Genomic DNA, 25289 nt, shown 5'->3' on the forward strand with positions numbered 1-25289 from the left:
ATGGGGGCAGTGGGACAGAGCTGGAGCAGGAGCAGGCCAGCCGGCCTGTCCCTCTCTGACAGATGAGCCTGGGGTTTATGGGACCGCTAAAGCTGTGAATCATTCTGGGTTTTTCCGCCAGCACAGCGCTGCATTTTATGGGCTTGTCGAGTTCAGGGCTGGCACAAGATGCAGGCTCCTCCATCAAAGTCATCAATATACTGTATATATGTATGCAGCAGCCAGTGAAAAGGAGAGATAGGGGAAGAAAGGAATGAAGGAAGGAGTCAGGGACAAAAAGAATAAAAGAAAGATATCATAATGTGAGAAATGGTGAGAGTGACTTGAAGGCTCTTGCTAACTAACAAAATTTGTTTTTAAATTTTTTCCCAAATTCAGATGAGCCAATTAACCTACCCACTCCATAGTACTTCCCATTCAACCAATTTCAATACTAACAACACTAGGAGGATAAGGACAGTATTAGTGCAAAATAAGGGGGTGGGGTGTGCTAATCCTTGTTGGTATAGAGGGGTAGGATGTGCTGATTCTTGTTAGGATAGAGGAGTAGGATGTACAGATTCCTTTTGGTATAGAGGGATAGGATGTGGCAATTTTTGTTGATATAGAGGGGTAGGGTGTACCGATTCGTTTTGGGATAGAGGGATAGGGTATACCGATTTTTGTTGGGATAACAATGGTAGGGTTGTACTGATTCTTGTTGGGATAGAAGGGTTGGTTGTGCCGATTATCGTGGGATAGAGAGGTAGGGTTTGCCAATTCCTGTTAGGATAGAGGGGTAGGGTGTGCCGATTCTTGATGGTACAGAGGTGTAGTGTGTTTTGATTCTTGTTGGGATAGAGGGGTAGGGTGTGCCGATTCCTGTTGCAATAGAAGGATAGGGTGTGCCGATTCTTGATGGTACAGAGGTGTAGTGTGCGTTGATTCTTATTGGGATAGAGGGGTAGGATGTGCCGATTCCTGTTGGAATAGAAGGATAGGGTGTGCCAATTCTTGTTGGTATACAGGGGTAGGGTGTGCCGATTCCTGTTGGGATAGAGGAGTAGGGTGTGCCGATTCCTGTTGGGATAGGGTGTGCTGATTCTCGTTGGGATGGAGGGGTATGGTGAAGTATTTGGGCTACATGGCCCCCAAACAGAGACTTTTTCAGAGGCACAATCCAAAAGCAGGGTTATGAGAAAACATAGCAAAATAGCAAAACAGGCGACCAAAGACACTCAAAAATGTGGCCAACAGAGCACAGCTAGTAGCCTACCAATAAAACAGTGTTGTTGATTCATCAGGCTTCTGATGGGCTGTACCTTGTGGGGTTTCTTTAGGTGCAGGATTTTAACCACTTCCCCTTATAACTCAGTTCCAAAGGGTAGGGGAAGAAATCAGAAATGGATTTGGACCATAATGATCTCACCTTAGCTTCTCAGGCCTCATGGGTCTCTCCACTTCTTCTTGGTCATGCTGCAAATCTCTCCTCCACCACAACTAATCCCCAAATCTTCTCCTCTCCACTGGCCAAGAAAAGAGCTGGAAGGCTTTATGATGGCCCGTTTCACTCCTGCATCCTCTACATACTTGGCAGCAAAGCCCTAGAAATACCCGAGCAAGAAGCTGCACATTATTGATCTTCCTGCTCCCCAGGGTTCTACTGCACAGTCAATCACCTGCTTTCTGTCCAGTCCTGGATTTGGTCTATTTCAACACCAATGATCCTGCCATTTATCATCATAGTGGCAGGATGCAAGTCAGGCACTCTGCCAACAGCACAGATACCTCTCCAACACAGCCCTGTCTTTCTGACTCTCTGTTTTCATAGACCTTGGCCTCAGGTCTCAAGAGTAGGACAGAGCTTTCAACAGCCTGGAAAAACTCTTGCCAGAATTGGTCTCTTTGCTCAGCTTGTTTACATTTCCATAGCTTTCTCACACTGGCATTGAGTTAAGTATCTTTCTTGTCATTATACTTATCCAGCACATATAGCAACTTAAAAAGCCATGATCAGAGCACAGGGTAAGGTATGTAACGTTACAGAGACTAAAATGTCAGACCACAAAGTTACAGAGCAGGAAACAATTATCAACTCGTTAGCTGTCACTTGATCACAGCAGGTCAATCGGCAGATTAATGGCATTCAGTAGATTTCCATTCATCCAAACCATCTTTGAATCAACATCTTCCTGGTCAGGGTTGCAATGGGGCCTTTGATTGGGTAAGGTTACAGAACGGGGCCTTTGACTGGATAAAGTTCTTTATGTCCCACAACATAAAGAAAGAGAATTTAGAATCCCATCACTTTTGGTATTACACATATAACTTTCCAACTGCTGCTTTCTGCTTGTTTCCTTTAAATGACATGCAAAAGGCTGAGATAAAATGTATTAGGCTTTTCTGAGGTTTATTCATGAGAACATCAGTGATCATCAGCCACCTCAGCGCCTTCACTCCCAGCCCCCCCACCCCCCAGCCCCCCCCACCACTGACTCAAAGCACAGGCCTATTACCGGCTGCCGTCATGCTAATGACTCAAACCCAATCTGAGAGTAAAGCTAAAACCTACAATCAATTTCACACCAACACGGCCGAGCAGCCCATCGCCGCCATTGGGGGGGAGCGATTACCCGGCGCTCGGATCCGTCCCCCAGCCCTCGTGAAAGCGAATAGGAACCGTAACAGAATTTTATAGTCTAGTCGGAAAGACGTCCTGAAGGTTATTTCGGTCTTTCCTGTCCTCTTCTCCCTCTCTCTATTCCTCTCTTTCCCTTTCGCATACTTTAAACAGCCTCCGCTCAGACACTTCAATCAGCACCGTCGTCACTCTTCAGACGCCTCCTTCACTCAAACTCGACTCTATAAAAAAGATGAGATGGGGACAGAGATAAGCGATGCGCTGCAATTTCCGAAAGCCGGTAGAGATGCTACCCAGGGACAAGCCAGCGCCAATGTGATCAACACAACAAACTCTGGAGTGATAACTCTGAAATTAAACATATTTAGTTTGGTAAACGTTTAAGTCTATATGAGTCTGGGTTGAGCTTCCCAACATTAGTAATAGTAAGTCCTTAGGTTAACTAGTTCTGAGAGACTTTGCCTGGGTTTGTAAAGGTTCAATTTCAGACTTACATTAATTGATATGAGATCATTAAACAAAATTTAATTGAACTGAATTGAAGAATCAATTGTTTTTTTAATTATTAAAGTTTATTCTGATAAACTGTAAGTATTTACACTCCATTATGAAACCCTACTCGCCACCACACAACCCTGAAGACCACTACACTCCACTTTACAACCCTATACTCCACTACACAACCCTATAGGTCCACTATACTCCACTACACAACCCTATAGGTCCACTATACTCCACTACACAACCCTATAGGTCCACTATACTCCACTACACAACCCTATAGGTCCACTATACTCCACTACACAACCGTATAGGTCCACTATACTCCACTACACAACCCTATAGGTCCACTATACTCCACTACACAACCCATCCCAATAGGTCCACTATACTCCACTACACAACCCTATAGGTCCACTATACTCCACTACACAACCCAATAGGTCCACTATACTCCACTACACAACCCTATAGGTCCACTATACTCCACTACACAACCCTATAGGTCCACTATACTCCACTACACAACCCTATAGGTCCACTATACTCCACTACACAACCCAACCCAATAGGTCCACTATACAACCCAATAGGTCCACTATACTCCACTACACAACCCTATAGGTCCACTATACTCCACTACACAACCCAACCCTATAGGTCCACTATACTCCACTACACAACCCAACCCTATAGGTCCACTATACTCCACTACACAACCCAACCCTTTAGGTCCACTATACTCCACTACACAACCAAACCCTATAGGTCCACTATACTCCACTACACAACCCAACCCAATAGGTCCACTATACTCCACTACACAACCATATAGGTCCACTATACTCCACTACACAACCTTATAGGTCCACTATACTCCATTACACAACTCTATAGGCCCACTTTACTCCACTACACAACTCTATAGGCCCACTATACTCCACTACACAACTCTATAGGCCCACTATACTCCACTACACAACCCTTAGGCCCACTATACTCCATAAGACAACCCTTAGGTTCACTATACTCCACTACACGACCCTATAGGTCCACTATACTCCATTACACAACCCTTAGGTCCACTATACTCCATTACACAACCCTTAGGTCCACTATACTGCATTACACAATCCTTAGGCCCACTATAATCCACTACACAACCCTATAGGTCCACTATACTCCACTACACAACCCTTAGGTCCACTATACTCCATTACACAACCCTATAGGTCCACTATACTCCATTACACAACCCTATAGGTCCACTATACTCCACTACACAATCCTTTGGTCCACTATACTCCACTACACAACCCTTAGGTCCACTATACTTCATTACACAACCCTTAGGTCCACTATAATCCACTACACAACCCTTAGGTCCACTATACTCCTCTAAACAACCCTATAGGTCCACTATACTCCTCTAAACAACCCTATAGGTCCACTATACTCCTCTAAACAACCCTATAGGTCCACTATACTCCACTACACAACCCTTAGGTCCACTATACTCCACTACACAACCCTATAGGTCCACTATACACCACTACACAACCCTATAGGTCCACTATACTCCACTACACAACCCTATAGGTCCACTATACTCCACTACACAACCCTTTAGGTCCACTATACTCCACTACACAACCCTATAGGTCCACTATACTCCACTACACAACCCTATAGGTCCACTATACAACCATGAAGTCTACTATATACCCAAACCCATTATACAACCCTACTCTCCACTACACAACCCTATATTTTCACTTTACTCCACTACACAACTCTACAGTCCGCTATACAACCCAATAGGTCCACTATACAACCCAATAGGTCCACTATACTCCTAAACTATGAGTGCGCGGTATGGCCCTAAAATAATATCACAATATTTCATGGTATTTTCATGATAGTGATACTTCTGGCGATTTGACAAAACACTGAATAAAAAAAAAAAAAAAGAAAATTTTGATGAGGGATCGTCCCAAAACTTTCGCATGACGTCATATAGCCAAACTTACAATACTAACTACAGCACACAGAAACATATGCCACCAGTTGTGTAGTGTTAGAATCTGACAGAGCTTCTACCCGTGATGAAGTCTGAGAAAGAAAGAGAGAAAGAGTGAGAGAGAAAGAGAGAGAGAGAGAGAGGCCTGACAGGTAAAGCCATCACTCATTTCAGTTTCAGACAGTGGTGTGAAGTGAGGAGTTGAGAGAGTGGTGTCAGGCAGCGAAGTGCTGGGACAGGAATAGAGTGTATACACCTCACTGCGCTGCCACTCACACACACTAAATGTGTCCCAACTGAATCAGAGACATTATAAGAGTAAAGAAAAACTCAACGGATTTTACTACATTCCAGCATAATCCAAAGTAAATCAAGTCATTCAGAAGAAAATAAAATGTTTTAAAGATATTTGGAGTCAAGGACATCTAACTAAACTAGCATTAGCCGCCTGGCTAACTACTAAAAGTGACCATACTAATGGTCATTTAAAGAGGACATATTTTATATCTTTTTCAACAAGTTAGAATAGGTCGAAAATATTACGAAGTTCTTTGCACAAAGTTACTCGAGATCCCACAGCTCCATTCTTACCAGCTTCAGTCCCTTTCAGAATGGGCTGTTTAATGCTCCACGTTTACGCTAAGCGTTTACCACAGCTTGTCTTAGCTTGTGCTAAAAAGCAATAAGCCATCAAGCTAGTTCATGCTTTACTGTGATAGAAGCACAAAACTCATTTTATAAGTTCTTACATCTCCCCAATCTGCTAACTTGCCATGAACAGTATGTACAGATCCCTCCCTCAGACAAAGTCTGCTGGATAATCCTGCTGTGTACTGTCTGAGGTTTTCAACCAGCAGACAGAAATGGCGTTTCTTCAACTGATCCAGTGGTTGGGGCTATGGCAGTGCCAGTGTGGTTCTATCCAGGCTTCCTGGTTTATTGTGATGTAACAATAAGGGAGCATCCAAACAGCTCATAGAAGCGTATGTTTCCTGACATAAAACTCTTTCATCTGACTGTAAAAACTGTGAAAAATAAAAAATTGAAATTATGATACATGGGTTATGATTTAATATAGTTTGTTATACTAACGTACTATAAGTATCATATTTGGAAAAATGCAATACATAATCACTGCTGTCTAGTGGGTGGGGTTTAAACACAACGATTGGTGTCAGACAGTGGTTCATTTAATGCAAACTAATAATTAAAAATCAATACTCGATACAGAATCGATACAGTATTGCAAAACCTATATTGCAATAGATCGATATGAATATTACACCCCTAACAATAATAGTATAATTAATTAACTAGTTAGTTTCCCCAGACAGCTTAACTACAACTCAGCTACTCCATGTAATACAGATGACTAGTTTGTTTCCAGGCAAGGCTGTCTGTCAATCATTTCCTTCCAAAGTTTAATATATATACATATATATATATATATATGTTTTTTTTATTTTACACATCAAAGAGATAAAATAGATGAAAAATGGGTTTCCTCCTTTTATTGCTCCCATGACATTAAAGACAAAAAAATCACATTCTGAGACCCAGGGGGGTGAGATAGTGATGTAATAGTGTGTGATGAGGTGACAGAGCGTCTGAGTGCATGTCCTGATGTCACCCTGGTCTCTGTGGATTCTCCAGCCTCGGCGTCCTGCTGTGGTCATTTCCAGCTCATATAAAAGCAGAAATCTCAACTCCAGCATCTGCCTCCGCACCGCCGTCCCACACATACACACGCTCGTTTATGTTCAGCGCAGACTCTAAACGAGGCCCGATTGATGTGCTGATGATTTATTTAGAGCTCGCTGAGCTTTCATCTCATGCATATGTGCAGACGGAGAGCGGACGCAAAACTGTGCCAAACAGAACCCGGGGAAAACACCACGTCTCCGACAGGAACATAACAGCCTTTACTCGAACTCCATCAAACCTGCCGCAGTCAGTCTGCCCATTATTCTCCACTATACAACCCTATAGTCCACTATACAACCCTACACTCCATTATACTCCACTATACAACCCTACACTCCATTATACTCCACTATACAACCCTATAGTCCACTAAACTACCCGTCTTTCCACTATACAACCCTATAGTCCACTATACAACCCTACACTCCATTATACTCCACTATACAACCCTATAGTCCACTAAACTACCCGTCTTTCCACTATACAACCCTATAGTCCACTATACAACCCTACACTCCATTATACTCCACTATACAACCCTATAGTCCACTAAACTACCCGTCTTTCCACTATACAACCCTATAGTCCACTATACTCCAATACGCAACCATACTCTTAACTGTACTTCACCATACAACCTTATACTCCACTATACAACCCTATAGTCCACTATACTCCAATACACAAACATAATCTCCACTGTACTTCACTACGCAACCCTATAGTCCACTATACTCAAATCCGCAACCATAGTCTTAACTGACTTCACCATACAACCCTATAGTCCACTATACAACCCTACACTCCATTATACTGCACTATACAACCCTATAGTCCACTTTACTCTACTACACAAACATAATCTCCACTGTACTTCACTATACAACCCTTTAGTCCACTATACAACCCTACACTCCATTATACTGCACTATACATCCCTACAGTCCACTTTACTCTACTACACAACCCTCCTCTCCATTGTACTTCACGTACGTTACTATACAACCCTCCAGTCCACTATACCACCCTCCCCTCCACTGTACTACACTGTACTTCACTACACAATCATACTCTCCACTGTACTTCACTATACAACCCTGAAGCCCACTATACTTTACTACACAATCATACTCTCCACTGTACTTCACTATACAACCTTAGTCCACTATTCTCCACTACACAGCCCTTCTCTCCACTGTACTTTACTATACAACCCTACAGTCCACTATACAAGCCTGAAGTCCATTGTATTCACAACCCTACACTCCACTCCACTACACAACCCTAGTCACTATACGTTACTCACAACTGTCCTTTCCACTGTACTTCAATATACAACCGTATAGTCCACTTTACTCCACTAAACTACACTCCTCCACTATACAACCCTATAGCCTGCTAAACACCTCTATACTTTACTATACTCTAACATACAACCCTATACCCTGATGTACAGCTCTACACCTCACTATATTTCATTCCACTTCTTCTTATACAGACTTTTATGAAAAGTGTAAATCCATCTATTGACAGCCTGTGGAAAATATTCACACAGCATCTCTTTCTTTTATTCAAAAACAAAGCAAAGTGATTCTTCTGCATTACTCAAAGAACCCTTTAAAGTACCCTAATTTTTAAGCGTTCCTGCTTTTCACATGCTCTCCAACTAATACATCAGGAATACTGCTAGCTCTTAGCCTCTTTTCCCTCCTTCATCAGCATCTCCACCTCTCTCTCTCTCTCTCTCTCTCTTTCTCTACAGAACGCTGCCGTCTCATTTTGCTGCTGTGAATAATTTAGCGGGCGGCCGCTGTTTGCCTACTGTACGTGTTTCTGAAGCAGGAACACTGAAAGAACGTATTCTAGCACTCATCAGACACCGGAGAACAGGTTTAAAGCCTGGATTACTGCAGGCCGAATAAAAACGGCTCACTACTCTTCTAACCACAGAAAACGAGCAAAAACAGAGTGAAAAAAGGGCCCAGGAAGGAGTGGGCGGGCTCCACGCAGCCGAAAATAGCTTTTAATACTGCCTTCAAACGGACAAAATTAGAACAAAGCAGGAACAAGGAGAACCATCTCCCTGCACGATTCCACGCTTTACACGCAAATCAGCACACAGGCTAGAGCTTCAACAGCCAGAGGAACTTTCTACACCGTCCAATCAGCTCCTGACTCCAGATCAGCTCTGCAACACAACAACAGAACTGATCAGTGTTAAACCAAAACCAACCAGCTGATCCCTGGAGCTTTATACGGAATACACAATACCTTATGATGACATGTTATCAAAGCTTAAGACTTTATAAAGAGAGGTTTCTTAATGCCTTATAATAATATCTGTTCACAAGAACATAGAGCATGCTAATATGCATTATAAAGACATTATAAAACCTTTATGAAGAGATATACAGTACCTGTACCTTTATAACATGTTTTGCATGTCGCTAAAAGTAAAGGATTTATACAAGGTATTATAGAAGCAATTATATAAGCCATAATAAGCATTACTAATGCATCCACAATACATTGTGAATCCTAGATTCAAAGAAATAGTTTCCAGAATCTTCATAATAAAGGATTCTAAAGCCGTGTTCAGACTGCAGACAGATGCAATGTTTCTCAAATTAGATCGAATGATTTTAAAACTGTCTACACTGTTTATTTAAAGTTATCAGACCGGATTTGCTGACAACTTTTATGGAGATGCGGATTTCATTTTTCAGCAGGACTTGGCACACTGCAAAAAGTACCAACTTATCTTACATAATATTCTAATTTTGTGAGACCCTGACTTGAGTTTTCATTGTCTGTAAGCCAAAATCCTCAATAAAAGAAATAAGCGCTAAGACCGATTAAAATTAAAACTGTCTACACCAGGGTTGTCCAAACTTTTTTTGTTGGGGGCCAGAAGGAGAAATATATTTGAAGTCACGGGCCACAGACTCTGTAATAAAACAAATAATGAAATATACCACTTTAAATAATACATTTTCCTGATTATTTCATTTACACACCATTTTACTTGACTTACTATCTTTATCTTTGACAGTGTTGTGTAAACTAAGATTTTTCAAATTTATGTTTAATTTCATGATGTCTCTTAATATTAAACTCCTTTTAGACACTTTGCCCCGTTTTTCTGCGCTAGAAATGCGCACTCTCTCAGCTTTTAGACTCTTTTGCCCCGTTTTTCTGCGCTAGAAATGCGCACTCTCTCCACTTTTAGACTCTTTGGCCCGTTTCTGACACCTAGCGTTCAACCTTTGAATCTCACATTATAAAAAACCTGCTTAACAGCGGGACAACTTTCATTCTATTTGTAAAATACCTCGCAAGCCGCTCCAAAAAAGGAAACGGGCCACAAATGGCCCACGGGCCGTAGTTTGGACACCCCTGGTCTACACTGTAAATTTAAAGTTATCAGACCGGATTTGCCTGTCTGTACATCACAATCATATCTGCACGGGTTACTGTGGTATGAAGGTCGGCATCAGTAACAAACCATTGGCCTCTTCTTGGACATTTGCACTTTCCTCATTTTGGATTGATGAGGTCATTTGTAGCGTTGTAAGTGACGCAAAAAAGACTGAGCATTTCAGCATGATTTAAAATGGTTCAGACGGAGACATATCTGTAAAAATCCGATTATAGTCATATTTTAAACAAATGGTGTTTAGAACTGGTTAGCAAATATTTCCTGTGGTTTTTAGCTGTCAAGATATCTAGGTAGTCCTTAAATCAGATTTGGGCTGGCAAGCTGAACATAGCCTTTGATGTCCTTATGGGACATTTCTCTGAAAGATGTCTGCATGAAGAACTTTTTGAACAAAGGTTTTTTTTAAAGGGCCAATAGAAGAACAATTATTGTAAAATGTGTTTGTTAAATATTCACTGTGGCTTTACAAGAAAACATTTTTGTGAAAGAGAAGTAAGAGTGAAGAACCCTCATTAAATGTCAAAAATTCTACATTTTTGTAAAAGAGATCTAAAAATAATATAAATATCAATGAAACATTTCTTTATTTCAGTAATTCAGTTTTCAAATTTATCATTTCATTTGTAAATCAAGGGAGCAGAGTCTGGAGGAAGAGTGGAGAGACACACAGTCCAAACTGCTCGAGGTCTAGTGTGAAGTTTCCACCAATCAGTGATGGTTTAGAGAGTCATGTCATCTGCTGGTGTTGATCCACTGTGTTTTATTATCAAGTCTAAAGTCAGTGCAGTTTTGTTTTCCTGCAAAATCTTACAGCACTTCATGCTTCCCTCTGCTGCTGACAACTTTTATGGATATACAGATTTCATTTTCCAGCAGGACTTGGCACACTGCCCACACTGCCAAAAGCACCAACTGATCTTGCATAATATTCTAATATTATGACTTGAGTTTTCATTGTCTGTAAGCTTAAAATAGATCACTTTGTGTGTAATACATCTATATAATATACGAGTTTCACATTTTAACTGAATAAACTGAAATAAAGAAACCAATTTACAGTTTTTCCAGTTTACAGGTTACCATCAAAACAATTCTTTATTGAACCAAACATTGTTCTTCTAATGGTATTTCTCAAAGAACCGTTTATAGCAGCTTTACTTTTAAAGTAGGGGAAGGCATTTCTAATGAGTTCAATCCAGTTACTTCTAACATCAGTCTAGACACAACACACACACACACACACACACACACACACACACACACACACACACACACACCACAGGTGGAGGAGAGGAGAGGTGGAGGAGAGGAAGGTGGGGCTCTGCTGGAGAACAGTTGATGGTTTCATATGAAATTGGATCCTTTATCTGGGTCACTGCTTCCTGAATCCACTCAAACACTAAGACTGTGGAGCTCCTTAACCATTTTTAACTCCATCCTTCACCTCACCTACATCTCTTTTACCTGTATCCTCCATTCTACCTCTCCACCATTTCTCTCTTCTATCCCCTTCTATTTAGTCCTCCACCCTACACCTAGACACATCCACCTGCTGCTCCCTACCCTCCATTCTTCCTCTCTGGGCTTACAGCCTTCATTTTTAACCTATGGTACTCAAACCTCCACCTTTCTCCACTGTCCACCACCATTCATCTCCCATCCCTTTCTATCCTTCAGTCCTCCACTCTATATCTTTGCTCCTCCATCCTCCAACCCAGACACATCCACCTGCTGTATCCCACGCTCCAAACTCAACCCTTTAGCCACCGTCTCCCATACTGTGCATTTCTTCCTCTACTCTCCACCCTCCATCTCTCATCCGCCACCTTTTTACCTCAGTTCTCCTCTCTCAACCCTTCCTTCTCCATTCTCAATCCAGCAGCCTTATTCCTCAATCCTCCAACCTTGATACATCCACCTACCCCACCCTACCTTACCACACTCTCAATCCTTCTATATCTGTCCTCCAAACTACCCTCCATGTCCCATCAGCCGCTTTTACCTCAGTCTCCCACATTCCATCCTTCCTCCTTCCTCTGTCTTCCACCATATATATCCTATCCTCCACTCTCCATCCTTTAACTTTACTGTTTTATGCTCCACCCTCCAACTATCTTTATCTCTATGCCACGTTTCAATTTTCATCATCCATCCTCATCCTTCTTACTCTGTCCTAAATTTCACTCATCCTTTTCGGTCCTCTTCCCTCCACCATTCACCCACCCAACACTCACGTCAACTTCAAACTTCATCTTTAAACAAACGTAATCATCTATCCTCTATCCTTTCTCCTGTCCTCCACCTTCCAGCTTTCATCTTCCGTCTTTTCTCCTGTTCTCTGCTTTCAATCCTTCTATCTTTCCTCTTTTGACCCCCACCTTCCATCTTTCCTCTTCCAGCTTTTCTCCTAACCTTCAGACACCTTCACTCCATTCTTCCTCCTGTTCGCCGCTCTCAATCCTTCCATCCTTCTTCTTCTATTCCCCAGCTTCCATCTTTCCTCTACCACCTTTTCTCCTAACCTTCAGACTTCATTCCATTCTTCCTCCTGTCCTCTGCTCTCAATCCTTTCATCCTTCGTCTTCTATTCCCCAGCTTCCATCTTTCCTCTTCCACCTTTTCTTCCAACCTTCAGACTTCACCTTCCATCCTCCTCCCTCAATCCTTCCCCCTCCTCTACTCACAATCCTTCCGTCCTTTCTCCTCTGTCCCCCACCCTCAATCTTTCCTCTTCCACCTTTTCTCTTGTCTTTTGCCCTTCAAGTTCCATCCTTCTCCACCTTTTCTCCTGTCCTCTCCTCTCAATCCTTCCCCCTGTCCTCTGCTCACAGTCCTTCCATTTTTCCTCTTCTGTCCCCCAATTTCCAGCTTTACTCTTACACCTTTTCTCCTGTCTACTGCCCTTCAAGTTCAATCCTTCTCCACCTTTTCTCCTGTCCTCTCCTCTCAATCCTTCCCCCTGTCCTCTGATCACAGTCCTTCCATTTTTCCTCTTCTGTCCCCCAATTTCCAGCTTTACTCTTACACCTTTTCTCCTGTCTACTGCCCTTCAAGTTCAATCCTTCTCCACCTTTTCCTCTGTCCTTTTCTCTCAATCCTTCTATCCTTTCTCTTTGTTCTTCACCAATTTACACCCTTCTTCCTCTGCGCTCCACCTTTTATCCAATGCAGAGACAAAGAGGTGTTTCCTCTCTCTTCTGCACTTGGTTTTGGAACAATGAACCAAGTAGATCCTAATTATTAACTATTAAAATAATTACAATGTTATTATCACCATAATCATCTTGGGGAAGAGGAGATAGGTCTCGGTGATGAACTGTTCCTCAGTATCTGTATTCGTTACAGTGTGCTGTTTTATTACAGTGGAGCTCAGGCTGTAGAGCAGGTGAGGAGGTTTAGGTTGAGGTTTTGTCTCCTGCTGTCCCGCTCTACCTCCCGCAGGCGGAGCAGATGGAGGCTGTGGTGCGGCGGGATTAGGATTAGTGCTGGTCTTTACAACAGATTTCCCAATGCTCCATCATCTGCTCTCCAACAGCAGTGCATTAGAGTAATGGTCTGTGTGCAGTCAGAGTCACTGTGGACAAAAACACTGGTACACCTGATGCAATATATGGTCAAATGTTTGTGGACACCATTTATAATGAGTAGAGATGGGACCGATCCGATACAATATCGGTATCGGGGCCGATACTGACGTAATCTGATTAATCGGATATCGGGCGGGCGCTGCCGATCCACTTACCGATCCATATTCCAGTCCAAAGCTTGAGCTGAACAATAAACCCGCCATAACGTTAACACAAAACGCATCCCTGATCAGGATTCCAGTTTAACAGTTTACCCTGAACCCCCAGCAGCTTCAGTCTGCGGCTGACTGAGTAACTTTAGCTGTTTATCTACAAAAAAAGTCCATTATCTGGAGAGTTTTCACTTTGGAAACGCTGTACAGCAGAACGGTACACGTAAAGTCAGCGTCTGAGAGGTAAACAGATTAACACCAGCAGTCTGTTAGCCTAGCTAGCACTGAACTGACAGCAGCCTCATTCCGGTGTTGTGAAGGTATGAACTACAGACTGGAGTAAACTATATTCATAATCCACATATCCTATAAAACCACATCATCTACAAACACTAACCAGCACAAACACACCCATCTGTTATTAAAAAACAGTCATTAATTTAGTTCGGAAATACAGTTAGCATTGCCACTTAGCCGTTAGCCATCTCCATTAAGATCTGCAGTCTGTTAGCCTAGCTAGCAAAATCATTCCGGCATTGTGAATGTAATAAATAACTATCTTAAGTGAACTACAGCCATAATCCACATCTAATATCAAACCACAGATCCTACCAACCCTAACCAGCACTAAGAAATCAATCTGTTATTAAAAAACAGTGATTAATTTAGCTCGGAAATACAGTTAGCATCACCAGTTAGCCGTTAGCTATTGCAGCTAATCCTCTATGCTACCTGTCAAAATAAAAGTCTCCTGCACAACCGTTGGAAAAAATGCCCTGAATTAAATTTTTAACGTATTTAATATTTTACTTTTTTTTATATTTAATAAAAATTCAAATATTTTATTTGAAAGGAAACTATTGTGTAATTGCATATGAAGTGTGTCAAATAAATGACTTTTGAATGCATTTACATTAAATGCACCTGTGGATACTCTTAAAAGGGCTGTGTGGTCTGTTTCAGCCTCATTATTTAACCTTAATCATAGTACTATTAATAAACTAAAAGTATCGGTATTTGTATCGGTATCGGCAATCTTATATCAGTTTTATATCGGTATCGGATCGGAGCTGAAAAAAGTGTATCGTCCCATCACTAATAATGAGTTCTGAAGGGAAATGTCAGGTAATCTGTCTGTAAAGTGTGGGCCATGCAGCAAGACGACTACCCTACAAACAAAAGTTGTTTTATCAAAAAAATAGTAAAAGTTAACATTTGGAATGTTTTGGAATGGGGCCAAGTTTGGAATGGGGCCAACGCAGGTAAATAAAAGCGATTTTCTGGGATTAAAAGCGTGAATTCAGCTGTAACTGGAAATATCTGCGCTGTAAAACTGTGCTGAACTGAGGTGCACGTGCCCAACCATGTGGATGGAGGCCATGCACCTACCTCATGTTTACATCTGCCCCCCCAAACCTCTCGCACTCCCTCTCCCAATCGCACTTCTCAGGCAGCAGCAGTCTGTCACTCACACAGACACAGAGACAGCGCTGTGTATCTACCGCTTGTGTCAAGAATCAAAACATTGCCACGTGACGTGTTTGACTTAATTGCCTTAAGTGACAAAACACGTCCTGCAATGTGACTATTGCGCATGCGTGCATCGTGATGATGATGCTTAAATTATATATCATGCAGCCCTAGTTCCAAGCTGATTGTGAAATGTAATATATAATAAAAACAACAATATTGGACAATTTTAATATTTTAATTTATTGTTTTAATTAATTTCTCCTATTTTTATAGGGCTTGTATTATAATCTGATGGCGTTTTAGGTTAAATTTAAGGCTGCAGCTATCGATTATTTTAGTAATCGAGTACTCTACTGAAAAATCGATTAGATTAATCGAGTAATCGGATAAAACATAAAATAAGAGATTTCATAAAATAAGAAAAATCTCTTAATAATGAATGACCAATTGGTTTCATTTTTAAATTCACAAGATACATTTCCACATTGCAAACAAAAATATTAATAAATAAAACACAAAATAGACATAAATACCACAAGTAATAATTTCATAAATTAAGTTAAATTATTTCAACTTAGGATTTCTTAAATATAGGGCATTAATTAATAATACAGGCATAAACATTGGCTTTATGTTGTGCATCTTAGCTAAATGACAGTACAGTACATTACAGTAAATTCATGGCTGTGCATTCCGGCCAGAGTAACTTTAGCTCAACTAATTTTAAAATGTATTTATTTATAAACTAACAGCGCTGTGTTTACTGATTACATAAACCTGTATTAAGTGAAGAACTTGTCTCTGTTGTAATAAACTAATCACACACACATATTTGACAGTATTAATATTGATCAGCACTCCACAGCACTCTCGTTATGTTATTAAGGTACATGAATGTTAATCTCATTGTGTCACGTCCTCGCCCTGTTTTGTCTGTTCTCGTACCTGTGTGTTGTTCCCACGTGACCCCTGCTCCTCTGTGTCCCCTGTCTCAGTAGTTTTCCACCACGTGTCTCATTTGTAGCTCCGCCCCTTCCCCAGGTGTTTCCACTTCTGGTGTGTTTCATGTTACTATAAATAGCCCTCCTCTGTCACTTGTCCTTCGTCGGTCTTTGCACTAACCTCTGTTGTTTTGTCCTTCTCGTGTTCTCTAGCTCAGACCTCGTTTTCATAGCCTTAGCCCTTGTCCTTTGTTCTTTGTTTATCTACTTGTTTATTTCTCATTGATCTCTTGTTATTTTCCAGTCCCTCGTTCATTTCTTTGTTTTGTTTTCTCTCGTTTCAGTTATTAGTTATTCCCTTGTATATATATATTGCCTGTTTATTTATTATCATTATCTCCAGTTGGTTTAGTTTATGTTCTCTGGTTTGTTTTGGTATTGGTTATCTGTGTCTCTTTGTTTCGTGTTACTCATTCCTTGTTTCTTTGTTATTTATTTCTTAAATTCTTTCTTACCTGCACTTACGTCCATCTCCTCGTCTCCCTCCCTGGGTCACTCCGTAACACATTGATTTGTTATAAGTTAAATTTACCTGCTCACCGCTCCAAAAACCTCTGCCTCCACCACTTCCTGCTTCCTGTGCCTCGGTGACGTAATGCTAAGCGCGCTGCTTCACACAAAAAGTCAGCGCTAAATTCTGTGCTCTGCGTTTTAAAATTAATTAAATGATTCCTCGAGGCACAGAAAATGAATTGATACATTTTTTAAATTGAGTAACTCGAATTGCTTGAGTAAATGTTTCACCCCTAGTAAAATTTATACAGAAATATAGACAACTCTAAAGGATTTTGAGCACCACGGCACTGCATTCCTGTGTCCAGCCATCACTATTTTAAATCGCAGGTCTAGCCACAGAGCTAGTGAACTGCTTCCTGGACCAGCTCTGAAAGATGTCCCACTCTTTGATCGGTCTTCTCTGAGTCCCCCCCCCCCTCAGTCAAAAACCTGCCCGACACCTCTACAACACAGCCAATGGGAGGAGATGAGGCCCACGGCTAGAAGACCCTCACATCAAACATGGGCTTTTCACCACTGCCAAGGTTAAAAATGCATGACATGCAACATCTCCCTCACATTTACACACACACACACACACACACACACACACACACACACACACACACACACACACACACACACAAACACACACACACGTGCACACATCAATCTCAGGCCGGCCGATACACTCATTACAGGAGCTCACATCAGGGATGGAGCTTCATAATAAGCTCATTATAGCCGGGTTTTTAATGAGACGTGCAGTCAGTCCTCAGCGTGAGCCTCTTTCTCGTATTCTCTGGTGATAAAAACACACATCCGCCAGCGCTCGGTAAACAAAACGCCGGGCCTTCGCTGGTGTCACTCGGGGACAGCTGTGTACAGGACAGGCTATATATAGAAAAGGCCTGGGGGAGCAGACCGAGGCCGGGCCGAGCCGCAGAGATTTAGCCACGGATCCTTCAGCCGAGCTGCTCCTGACGAGTGTTACTATCTGCTGCAGGTAAAAATGGAAGCATAAGGAAAGACCTAGGAATTCCAGGTTATGATGCACTGTGTATTAGGGGTGAGTAGAGCTGGGCCTAAAAAACATCTGATTGTCATGGTTCAAAACTGGGTTTATTTTTATTTTGGTTTCACTTAAAGTGCAACCAGAAACAAGCCAAAAAACAAGCTTGTAGATGAGATGGCAGACCATACCGTCGTAAACAGTGAGAATATGGTGTACGTTTTTAGAAAGCTTTCTCCAACATAGCTTAGTCAAACTGGCACTGGCCTAACGCACCTTCAAACCTACGAAAAAAATGTGTAGAGTGCAGATTAGGGCTGCAGGACATTGGAAAATTTGACATTGCAATGTGTTTTTTCAACGATATATATTTCAATATTAAGCAATGCAGGACCCGCCCCCACCCGTGCGCTGTCTCACATCAGGGATGCAGACCAACCCAGAGCTGAGTCAGCTGACCACTTAAAAACCCGAGAAAAGCAGCAAAACAACATTAATCAGCCCTATAATCAGGCATTTAAATGTACTTTTAAAAGGTAAATAAGAGCGTAATAAGTGTGATTTCTGATGTACCTCATGAAGCTTTTAACAGGCAAAAAAAAAAAAAAAAAAGTTAGGCACACCAGTGCAACCGGTGCAAAACGTTCCACTGGGTCGGAGGTGGTTGTTCTGAGGTTGCTGGGTGGTTGCTCTTGCTCTGGTACCCCAGGATGTTGCCATGGGTTTCAGTGTGTGTTTAACTGGATGGGAGGGAGCATTTTTTTGAGATTTCTTCCTCAGCTAGATTCACACTGTCTTTCTAGGAAACGACCCTCAACCCACACATGGGATGTCACATCTGAAGCAAATTAAGACAAAACCCAACACTACCGCCACAAACAAAACAACACCATTCACGGCGCCCCCCCCAGGGCCGAGCGCCCACATTACACGCCTTTATTTCCCTGGCAGGGCACTTCCAGCCTGTTAACACGGAAGCGAGTGATAGTGATCGACACAGTCTCGTCTTCTGCTCTTCTTCAGGAGGTCCAACACCTCCCCCCAAAACACACACACTCCCCACCACACTCCCCACACAGTGAGACTTCACCTCCTCACAGCCAGAAGCAGAACGAAAGCGCTGGAAGGAGGAAGTTGGAGATGTGATTGGTCACAGAAGCAGAACTCCAGGAGCTCAGAGGAGGAACTGGATGTGGAGGCGGTCATAAACACTACACCATGAAAACCACAACACAACGTACATTACACAACTAACATACATCACTTCTTTACACACTCTGTGTTACTGTATGTTTACTTCCACAGAAATGGTGTAATGCATCTAATGCATATCTACACACACCATAGTTAGAACATATAAAGTAGTGTTTGTTGACTGGGGATGGGACAAATAACTAACTAAAAAAAAATCTATATTGGGATTTCTCTTATCATTTTTTTTCTCAACACATTATCAATGTGGGGTAAACTATTGATACTTTTATTGAAACATAGGCATTTACTACAGTGACATTACTCCACATGATGGCGCTATAATCAAATGAACAGGGGAAACCTGCTGTGAAGAGTATTGGCAGTTAAATCCTGTGAAACTAATTTGCTATTTGATTATTTAAGGGTATTTTATCCTCTTCAGTAATACAGATGCTGCAAAGTATCAGAGAGAATTGTCTTGTGATGCATCAAATATCACAGAATCAGACTTTCATGATATCATAATTAGAAGTTGACATAATAGTTGTTTTTAATAAAATCATGGGCAAACTTATATGTCTGGAGGTTACAAAGTAACGCTTTTTTAGAACACAGGATAACATATCTGGAGCCCATGAGATAATAATTCTGAGCCCATAATAATAAATCTTACAATTTCCTTTGAAATCTCAACCTATATGAGGCCATGAGATAATAAGATAACGCATCCCGAGGCCACGACATCCCAAGTCAACGAGGCAACACATCCCGAGATATGACAAGACAAAGCGTGCAGAGAGACACAAGATAACGTGTGCCAAGATATCACAAGATAATGGGTACCGAGATATCACGAGATATCACGTCCCAAGATATTCCAAGATGAGATATCACGAGATATCATGCACAGAGATATTACAAGATATTGTGTGCCGAGATATCACGAGATGACCTGTCCTGAGGCCACAAGATAATATTTCCTTGCCCAGCAAGATATGTTGACAAGATAACATTTTGAAGCCATTAGGGGTGATATTTTGAGGCAAAATTAAAGATATTGCTAAAAAAAGTTAATACTATTATAAAATGTAAATGACTATGATTTAAAAAAAACAGGTCAGCTGTTTAGACAGACAGACAGAGTCAGACAGACAGACAGACAGTGCGAGCCACTTCCTCTTGAGCAACAGTCACCACACAATCTCTCTATCTGTTTATCAATACACACACTATATATATTTCTGCTTCTCACATTTACTACAGATAAGTAGTCTATAGAGTAAAGTTTGCTGATCTCAGAATCAAGGAGAAAAAAACAATAAAACACAGTTATACAGTACAGAATTACAAATAGTGATGGGCTGATCCACATTTTTTCAGTCCTAATCCAATTCTAATACACAACTGTTAATACCTTTAAACTATTTTACTAATTACTTATCATCTGTAAATTTTGCATTTCATTCGGAAAAAAATCAAGGGAGCAGAGTCTGGAGGAAGAGTGGAGAGAGACACAGTCCAAACTGCTCGAGGTCTAGTGTGAAGTTTCCACCAATCAGTGATGGTTTGGAGAGACATGTCTGATATCTGCTGGTGTTGATCCACTGTGTTTTATTATCAAGTCTAAAGTCAGCGCACTTTTGTTTTCCCTAAAATCTTACAGCACTTCATGCTTCCCTCTGCTACTGACAACTTTTATGAAGATGTGGTTTTCATTTTCCAGCAGGACTTGGCACACTGCCCACACTGCCAAAATACCAATTGGTCTTATATTATATTCTAATTTTCTGAGACACAGATTTTTGAGGGTTTTTTTTTTTATTGGCTGTAAGCCATAATCATTAACAATAAAGGAAATAAACGCTTAAAAAGATCACTGTGTGCAATACATCTACATAATATACAAATTTCTTGAAAATGACATTTTAATGCTTTGAAATTCAGTAGTAATGGAACATTTCTCTGTAATGCTGATTCAGGTGGATTTACTCCCAACGCTGACATTCATAAATATTTATAAATCACCCCTCACTGATATTATAACTACATGAAAAACAGCAGATATCAGCATCGGCTCACATTTCCCACAACCCTAATCCCACCCTTCCTTTACCAACCAAAACAAACCAGCTGAAAAACACCTTTAAAGGTCAGCGGCCTGCCTGCCGAACAGCGCTCCACTTCCCGAGCCTCTAAAGCGGCCTGCTGACAGGCAGACAGATAGACTACAGTAACAAAGGAGCAGCAGTGCTGTACCAGCCTGTAGGCAACAACACCGGCACAAAGGAAGCAGCAGCAGCAGCAGCAGCTCTACACACCACTCGGCTTCACACATACACACACGCAAACTTCATCACATCACAGATTAAAGAATCAGTACAGGGGTCTTATAGGGGGATTTTTTTATTATTCTAGTCTAATCTACAAAAGGTAAAACCTGCATTTGCACGGAATCAGACTGAATCAGGCGTATGTGGTTTTCTAGTGATGGCTGCTTAGTAAACAACACCAACCCAGCACTGTTTCTTTTTTTTTATTACAGAGATGCAAGTCTATGCATGCAGAAAGCAGGCCCCATGTACAACATATACAGGTATAGTCGTGCAGTCACATATTTTACCAGTATTTTCAAGAATGCATCATGCATTTTTGGATGTCAGCTATTCTGCATGGGTGTAAACAAAGCAGGCTTGCATGGGGTACCAAAGCTCATCTATACAGAGATGCCACTGTGTGCATGCTCAAGAAGATTTTTTTTTTATAATTGTAGTAGCTACATGAATATTTTACAAAATGCACAAATGTCTGTAGGACCAGATATTCTGCACTGATTCACACAAAGCAAGCTGGCATAGGGGAGGAGGGATACTAAAGCTTACGCCACCCCAACCACCCCAAATCCTTTACACAGGGGTGGCAGTGTGTGTGCATACTCATACTCACATTTAATTATACGGCATGTTACAAAATGCATATGCTTTTGTAAGGTCTTATATGTACCATGCATTAGTGCATAGTCATGCATACACTGATTTTAATAGTATTTTACAACATGCATGATGGATATTTGTATGTCAGCTATCCTGCATGTTTCTGTATGTTTTTTTCCCCACAAAGAAAAATCCTCTAAATAAAGGAGAGAGGTGTGTGTAAACTCATGCATACACTGATTTTAGCTGTTCTGTACTAAATGCATGATGCTGCACGGGTCTAAACAAAGCAGGCCCCACTATACAGGGATGCCAGGAAAGCTTATGTATTCATATTTTAATAGTATTTTACAAAATGCATGATGCATATCTGTATGTTGGCTATTCTGTATGTTTTTTTTTTATTATTTTTTTTTTTACACAAAGCAAATCCTCTATACAGGGTGAGATGTGTGTGTATACTCATGCATACACATATTTTAGTAGAATTTTACAAAATGCATGATGCATATTTGTATGTCAGCTATCTTGTATGGGTTTTAACTAAGAAAGCTTCTCAATACATGGTTATTGGTGTGTGTATACTCATGCATTAACATATTTTTATAGCATTTTATAAAATGCATGATACGTATTTGTATGTCAGCTACTCTGTATGTTTTTTTTTACAATAAAAAAAGCTCTATACAGAGAAAGAGGTATGTGCATACTCATGCATACGCATATTTTAGATGTTTTCCACTAAATGCATGATGCTGTATGGGTCTAAACAAAGCAGGGCCACTCTAACAGACACACACTCAGACACACACACTCAGGGTACTCACGTATGGGCGCAGCTCGCGATGCTGACGGGCTTATGGTAGACCTCCAGGCAGATGGGGCAGGAGAACTGGCTCTCCAGGCTGTCCCCTCCGGCCGCCCCGCTCTGCTGCCCCGGCTGCTGCCCCGGCTGCTGCTGCCTGAGCTGAGCGGCCGAGACGAAGCTGCGGAACATCGCCATCATGCACTCGGCCCAGTTTCTCCTCCTGTCCCCGAATTAACAGCTGTAAACAGTCCTTCCCGCGAAAACAAGGGCTGAATCAGGGGCTCAGGGGGCGCTAAATATCGCATCTGCCCCCCAGCAGCGCACCACCAGCCGCACACGCCGTTATATCCGAGAGGTAAACATTACAACGGAGCTTTAACCAAACGCCTCGGAGCTGCTTCGCGCGCACGGCACGCTGGGAAATGTAGTTTTCCATCCCTTCGCTAATAACAGCGAACCTGCGCTTAAAGACTACAAACCCCATAATCCTTTGCGTCAAAATCGCAGACAATAGATTCGCAGTCGATATTTTTCCTTTTATATATATATATATATATATATATATATTTTTTTTTTTTTTTTTTTTTTTTATTTAGACAGTAAACCAACAAAAGGTACTTTTAAGTTCATCTTAAAAAAAACCAAAACAAAACAAAGAGAGACACACAGTAAATAAAAATATAATAAAATATATAAATATAAAAAAAATAATAAATAAATTAAATTCATAACAGAGACATTAAAAGACCTCTGGTTAATTAATTACTAAAACTATACATACAATAACACTTTTTAGATTTTTTTAAAGTTTTTTTGTTTTGTTTTACACTACCGGTCAAAAGTTTTAGAACACCCCTATTGTTTAGTAGTTTAGTAGAAGTAAAGAACATATATTTACAGGTTCAACTGTGTTATAGGCGAGGATAATATATTTGTGTACTTTGGTACGCAGACACATCACAATATGCAGATCAGTCAATCAATGATACCACCCCCCTGTTGCCATCCAATCATCTGCGTCTTACCTCTATCCTGCCCCGCCTCTAAACTCATACATCACCCAGTGCTAAACCCATACACCCACCCAACTACTCCTCCCATTTTTTATACTTTTTCAAATGTGAGCTGAAGGTGGTGGTTTAATTAAATTCATTTCCAAAGCTCAGTTTGTTTCTATTGCTAATTACCAGCTGTAAGCTCTTTTTTTTACAATATACTTTTACAATATACTTATACTAATTCTAATTGGCTGGCAAAATGGTGTTCTAAAACTTTTGACCGGTAGTGTATGTACACACGCTTTTACATTTCTTCATATTTGTCACCTGACACTAGAGGGCGCTTTAGAGTGAGTCCAAAATGAATGTATTTATATGGAGCATTAATAATAATGTAAAATCATTGTTTATAAATGTTTTTTTATACTACAAAAAATATAAATTTCCTCAACACAGAACAATACAAGAAATACATAATTTCTAAAGCTTTTAAACTCCAATTATAAGCCTTTTATACATTAAACAGGCTCTTTTAACCCTCAACAAGCTTCAGCAAACAGTCATTAATGCATAGGGCATTTAGGGCATAACATCTGTTTACCGAAGAAAATGAAAATATAAAGATAGGTTTTGTTTGCATTTTTCGATTAACACTTTAGTCCTTCCTAAAATTAAATAAACATATTGGAGAAGTAGTTAGTTAGTATTTTTAATTTGTGTTTTTAACCGTTTAGCTCCATTCACTCCCATTCATTTTGGTCTCCCTCGCGGGCTATCTCTAGCGGTTGATACTGGTTTTCTGATAAAGAAATAGGCGATCGGGAGGAAGATGATCCTCACTTCTGTATGTTTGTGTATGAAACCCCTCGTCTGTAATTATCAGTTATAACATCCTCTACCAGAATATATATCTTTGTATTTTATTTTGTATTGCGTGTTGCTAAATACATTAAAACAATTGAAAATAATGTTTAATTTTCTGTACAATCAGCTGACAATGTTATACCAGCTTTACCATGAGTGCTATGTATTCAAAGAAAGCAAAAAATCATATTTTTCATTAACATTTGCAAAATACGTAAGATTACAGTCTTCCCGTCATTAGCATTTTTGGACCATCATTTGGAAGTGAAAATACATGTTTTGGTATGAAAAGATTATGAATAATAATTTTCTGAAAGTAAAGTTACATTTCTAAAAAATAATGTTTGTCTTCAGATGGCGAATTATCTTAAATATAACGCAATTCTTGCTTAAAATAAAAACATTTTTGGTATGAAAAAAAAATCATAATAATAGAGTAAAGTTACTTTTTTAAATAAATAAATAAATAAATAAATAAAAAAGATGGGTAG

The 25289-nt window shown here is 40.6% G+C and overlaps 1 protein-coding gene across 1 annotated transcript in view; it reads right to left on the minus strand.

Annotated features, from left to right (window-relative positions):
* The window catches only part of LOC103036071 (E3 ubiquitin-protein ligase RNF166), a 47401-nt gene extending 24057 nt beyond the window's left edge, over positions 1–23344 (minus strand). Inside the window, exon 1 of the mRNA XM_022665127.2 lies at positions 22956–23344. Coding sequence (XP_022520848.1) covers positions 22956–23134 — 179 coding nt within the window. The 5' untranslated portion in view covers positions 23135–23344. The remainder of the gene's footprint in view (positions 1–22955) is intronic.
* Positions 23345–25289: the final 1945 nt, after the last annotated feature.

The sequence above is a fragment of the Astyanax mexicanus genome, chromosome 23 (assembly GCF_023375975.1).
Source record: "Astyanax mexicanus isolate ESR-SI-001 chromosome 23, AstMex3_surface, whole genome shotgun sequence".
NCBI lineage: Eukaryota > Metazoa > Chordata > Actinopteri > Characiformes > Acestrorhamphidae > Astyanax > Astyanax mexicanus.